At 63.3% G+C, this 3808-nt stretch overlaps 1 protein-coding gene and 1 long non-coding RNA gene across 2 annotated transcripts in view; one reads left to right on the forward strand and one right to left on the reverse strand.

Moving 5' to 3' along the window:
• Window positions 1–3808, reverse strand: part of LOC142047434 (uncharacterized) — a 122148-nt gene that overhangs the window by 11995 nt on the left and 106345 nt on the right. The gene's annotated exons all lie outside the window — the stretch shown is intronic.
• LOC116833195 (rhodopsin kinase GRK1-like) overlaps window positions 1–3808 on the forward strand; it is a 12194-nt gene that overhangs the window by 6045 nt on the left and 2341 nt on the right. Inside the window, exons 3-4 of the mRNA XM_032794538.1 lie at window positions 1–55; window positions 375–576. Of these exons, the coding sequence (XP_032650429.1) occupies window positions 1–55; window positions 375–576 (257 nt within the window). The remainder of the gene's footprint in view (window positions 56–374; window positions 577–3808) is intronic.

The raw sequence follows: 3808 nt of genomic DNA on the forward strand, positions 1-3808 counted from the left end.
GACCCTCTACGAGATGATCGAAGCCAAGGGTCCCTTTCGCTGCCGGGGGGAGAAGGTAAACAGGGACCCCCTGATACCCCCCAAGGGGACCCCAGGCCCATCCCCAAGCCAGGGCTGAGGGGGGGGTCCCCCAAATCATCCCCTCCAGACAAGGCCCAAGGGGTGTCCCTGACCCACCCCTCTCAGCACCCCCAACCCAGCACCAGGGGTCCCCCAACCCATAGGGATGGGGGCTGGAGGAGAGGGGGCTGAAGGAGGGAGATGGGATCCTGGGAGCTGGGAGGGGGGGCTCTGATTGGGGGGCTGGCAGGGAAAGGGGGGCCTCGGGAAGGGGGCACCCACCCATCCATCCCTCTGCCCACCCGCCCGCGCAGGTGGAGAACAAGGAGGTGACCCGGCGCATCCTGCACGACCCGGTGAAATACTCGGAGAAATTCAGCGCTGCCTGCCGGGCCGCCTGCGAGGGACTCATGGCCAAGGCCCCCGCCGGCCGCCTGGGCTTCCGGGACAACCAGTGCGCCCAGCTCAAGGGCCATCCCCTCTTCCAGAAGGTGAACTGGGGCCGGCTGGAGGCAGGTAACACCCTCCCTCGTCCCGGGGTGACCCCGCCACCCGTCTCCCCTGGAGCTCCTCCCAGGTCCCCTCAAAGTTCCCCCCAAGTCCCACCAACCCCCAGGATGAGGGGTCCCCTGAACCCATCACCCCAACTCCTCCATTGTTTAGACAATGGATCCTCCGGACCTGTCCCCCTAGAGCGCCCCCATCCTTCAGGGCTGAAAGATCCCCTCCAGGCCCATCCCAACTGCTAGAATGAGGGGTACCCCTTACCCATCCCCCAAACCCCTCCCAAAACTGGGATGAGGAATCCCCCCAACCCAGCCCCAGGGCTGAGGTGTCTGTGGGGTTGGGTTGTGCGTGCCATGATTGTGGTGGGGTGGTGCCTATGGTGATTGTGGTGGGGAATTGGGCAGTGTTGTCTGCAAGGTTGAGTTGTGCATGTGGTGGTGTCCTTGGGGTTGGGTTGTGTGTGCGGTGGTTGCAGTGGGGTTGTGTGTGTGGTGGTTGCAGTTGGGAACTGGGCGGTGGTGTCCTCGGGGTTGGGTTATGCATGTAGTGGTAGCGGCGGGGTTGTGCATGCAGTGGGGAACTGGGTGGGTGGTGTCCGTAGGGTTGGGTTGTGCGTGCGGTGGTTGCAGTGGGGTTGTGCGTGCAGTGGTTGCGGTGGGGAATGGGGCGGTGTTGTTCCCAGGGTTGGGTTGTGCGTGTGGTGGTTGCAGTGGGGTTGTATGTGCGGTGATTGCAGTGGAGCTGTTTGTGTGGTGGTTGCATTGGGGCTGTGCATGCAGTTGTTGCAGTGGGGAACGAGGCAGTGTTGTCCCCAGCGTTGGGTTGTGCGTATGGTGGTTGCAGTGGGGAACGGGGTGGTGTTGTCACTGGCATTGGGTTGTGCGTGCGGTGGTTGCGTTGGGGAATGAGGCGGTGTTGTCCCCGGTGTTTGGTTGTGCATGCAGTGGTTGCAGAAGCGCTGTGCATGCGGTGGTTGCGGTGGGGAATGGGGCAGTGTTGTCCCCGGGGTTGGGTTATGCGTGTGGTGGTTATGGTGGGGAACAGGGTGGTGTTGTCCCCGGCATTGGGTTGTGCATGCGATGGTTGCAGTGGGGCTGTGCATGCGGTGGTTGCAGGTGGGGAACGGGATGGTGTTGTCCCCGGCATTGGGCTGTGCGTGTCATGGTTGCGGTGGGGAACGAGGCGGTGTTGTCCCCAGTGTTGGGTTGTGCGTGCAGAGGTTACGGTGGGGCTGTGCATGCAGTGGTTGTGGTGGGGAACGCGGCGGTCTTGTCCCCGGGGTTGGGTTGTGCGTGCGGTGGTTGCGGTGGGAAACGGGGCGGTGCTTTCCCCGGGATTGGGTTGTGTGTGCGGTGGCTGCAATGGGGAACGGGGCAGTGTTTTCCCCAGGATTGGGTTGTGCCTGCGGTGGTGGCTGTGGGGAACTGGGTGGGTGGTGTCTGTAGGGTTGGGTTGTGCATGCGGTGGTTGCAGTGGGGCTGTGCATGTGGTGGTTGCGGTGTTTTTTATGCCCTGCTTGCAGTGGGGTACAGGGTGGTGTTGTCCCTGAGGTTGCGTTGTGCATGCAGCAGTTGCGGTGGGGAAGTGGGCGGTGGTGTCCATGGGGTTGGGTTGTGCGTGCAGTGGTTGTGGTGGGGTTATGTGTGCACTGATTGCAGTGGGGTTGTGCGTGCGATGGTTGTGGTGGGGAACGGGGTGGTGTTGTCCGCGGGGTTGGGTTGTGTGTGCGGCGGGGAACTGGGCAGTGTTCTCCCCGGCGTTGGGCTGTGCATGCGGTGGTTGTGGCAGGGAATGCAGCAGCGGTGTCCCCGGGTTGGGTTGTGCGTGCGGTGGTTGCGGTAGAGAACGGGGCGGTGTTGTCCTGGGGGTTGGGTTGTGTGTGCGGTGGAGAACTGGGCAGTGTTTTCCCCGGGGTTGGGTTGTGCGTGCGGTGGTTGTGGTGGGGAACAGGGCGGTGTTGTCCCAGGGGTTGGGTAGTGTGTGCAGCGGGGAACTGGGCATTGGGTTGTGCGTGCAGTTGTTGCGGTGGAGAATGGGGAGGTCTTGTCCCCGGCATTGGGTTGTGCGTGCAGTGGTTGTGGTGGGGAACGGGGCAGTGTTTTCCCCGGCTTTGGGCTGTGCGTGCGGTGGTTGCAGTGGGGCTGTGCATGTGATGGTTGCGGCAGGGAATGCAGCAGTGGTGTCCCCGGGTTGGGTTGTGTGTGCAGTGGTTGCGGTGGAGAACGGGGCGGTGTTGTCCTGGGGGTTGGGTTGTGAGTGTGGCGGAGAACTGGGCAGTGTTTTCCCCGGGGTTGGGTTGTGCGTGCGGTGGTTGTGGTGGGGAACGGGGCGGTGTTTTCCCTGGCGTTGGGCTGTGCGTGCGGTGGTTGCAGTGGGGCTGTGCATGGGGTGGCTGTGATGGGGAAAGGTGGGGAACGGGGCAGTGTTGTCCGTGGGGTTGGGTTGTGCGTGCGGTGGTTGCGGTGGAGAATGGGGCGGTCTTGTCCCCGGCGTTGGGTTGTGCGTGCAGTGGTTGCAGTGGGGCTGTGCATGTGGTGGTTGCAGCAGGGAATGCAGCAGTGGTGTCCCCGGGTTGGGTTGTGCATGCAGTTGTTGCGGTGGAGAACGGGGCGGTCTTGTCCCTGGTGTTGGGTTGTGCGTGCGGTGGTTGTGGTGGGGAACGGGGCGGTGTTTTCCCCAGCATTGGGTTGTGCGTGCGGTGGTTGCAGTGGGGCTGTGCATGGGGCGGTTGTGGTGGGGAACGGGGCAGTGTTGTCCGTGGGGTTGGGTTGTGTGTGTGGTGGTTGTCGTGGGGAACGGGGCGGTCCTGTCCCTGGCGTTGGGCTGTGCATGCGGTGGTTGCAGTGGGGCTGTGCATGGGGCGGTTGTGGTGGGGAACGGGGCAGTGTTGTCCCTGGGGTTGAGTTGTGTGTGCGGCAGGGAACTGGGCATTGGGTTGTGCGTGCAGTTGTTGCGGTGGAGAACGGGGCGGTCTTGTCCCCGGCGTTGGGTTGTGTGTGCGGTGGTTGTCTTGGGGAACGGGGGTGGTCTTGTCCCTGGCGTTGGGCTGTGCATGCAGTGGTTGTAGTTGGGCTGTGCATGGGGCGGTTGTGGTGGGGAATGGGGCAGTGTTGTCCCCGGTGTTGGGTTGTGCATGTGGTGGTTGCAGTGGAGAATGGGGTGGTCTTGTCCCCGGCGTTGAGCTGTGTGTGCGGTGGTTGTGGTGGAGAATGGGGTGGTCTTGTCCCCAGCGTTGGGCTGT

Source organism: Chelonoidis abingdonii, chromosome 11 (genome assembly GCF_003597395.2).
Source record: "Chelonoidis abingdonii isolate Lonesome George chromosome 11, CheloAbing_2.0, whole genome shotgun sequence".
Lineage (NCBI taxonomy): Eukaryota > Metazoa > Chordata > Testudines > Testudinidae > Chelonoidis > Chelonoidis abingdonii.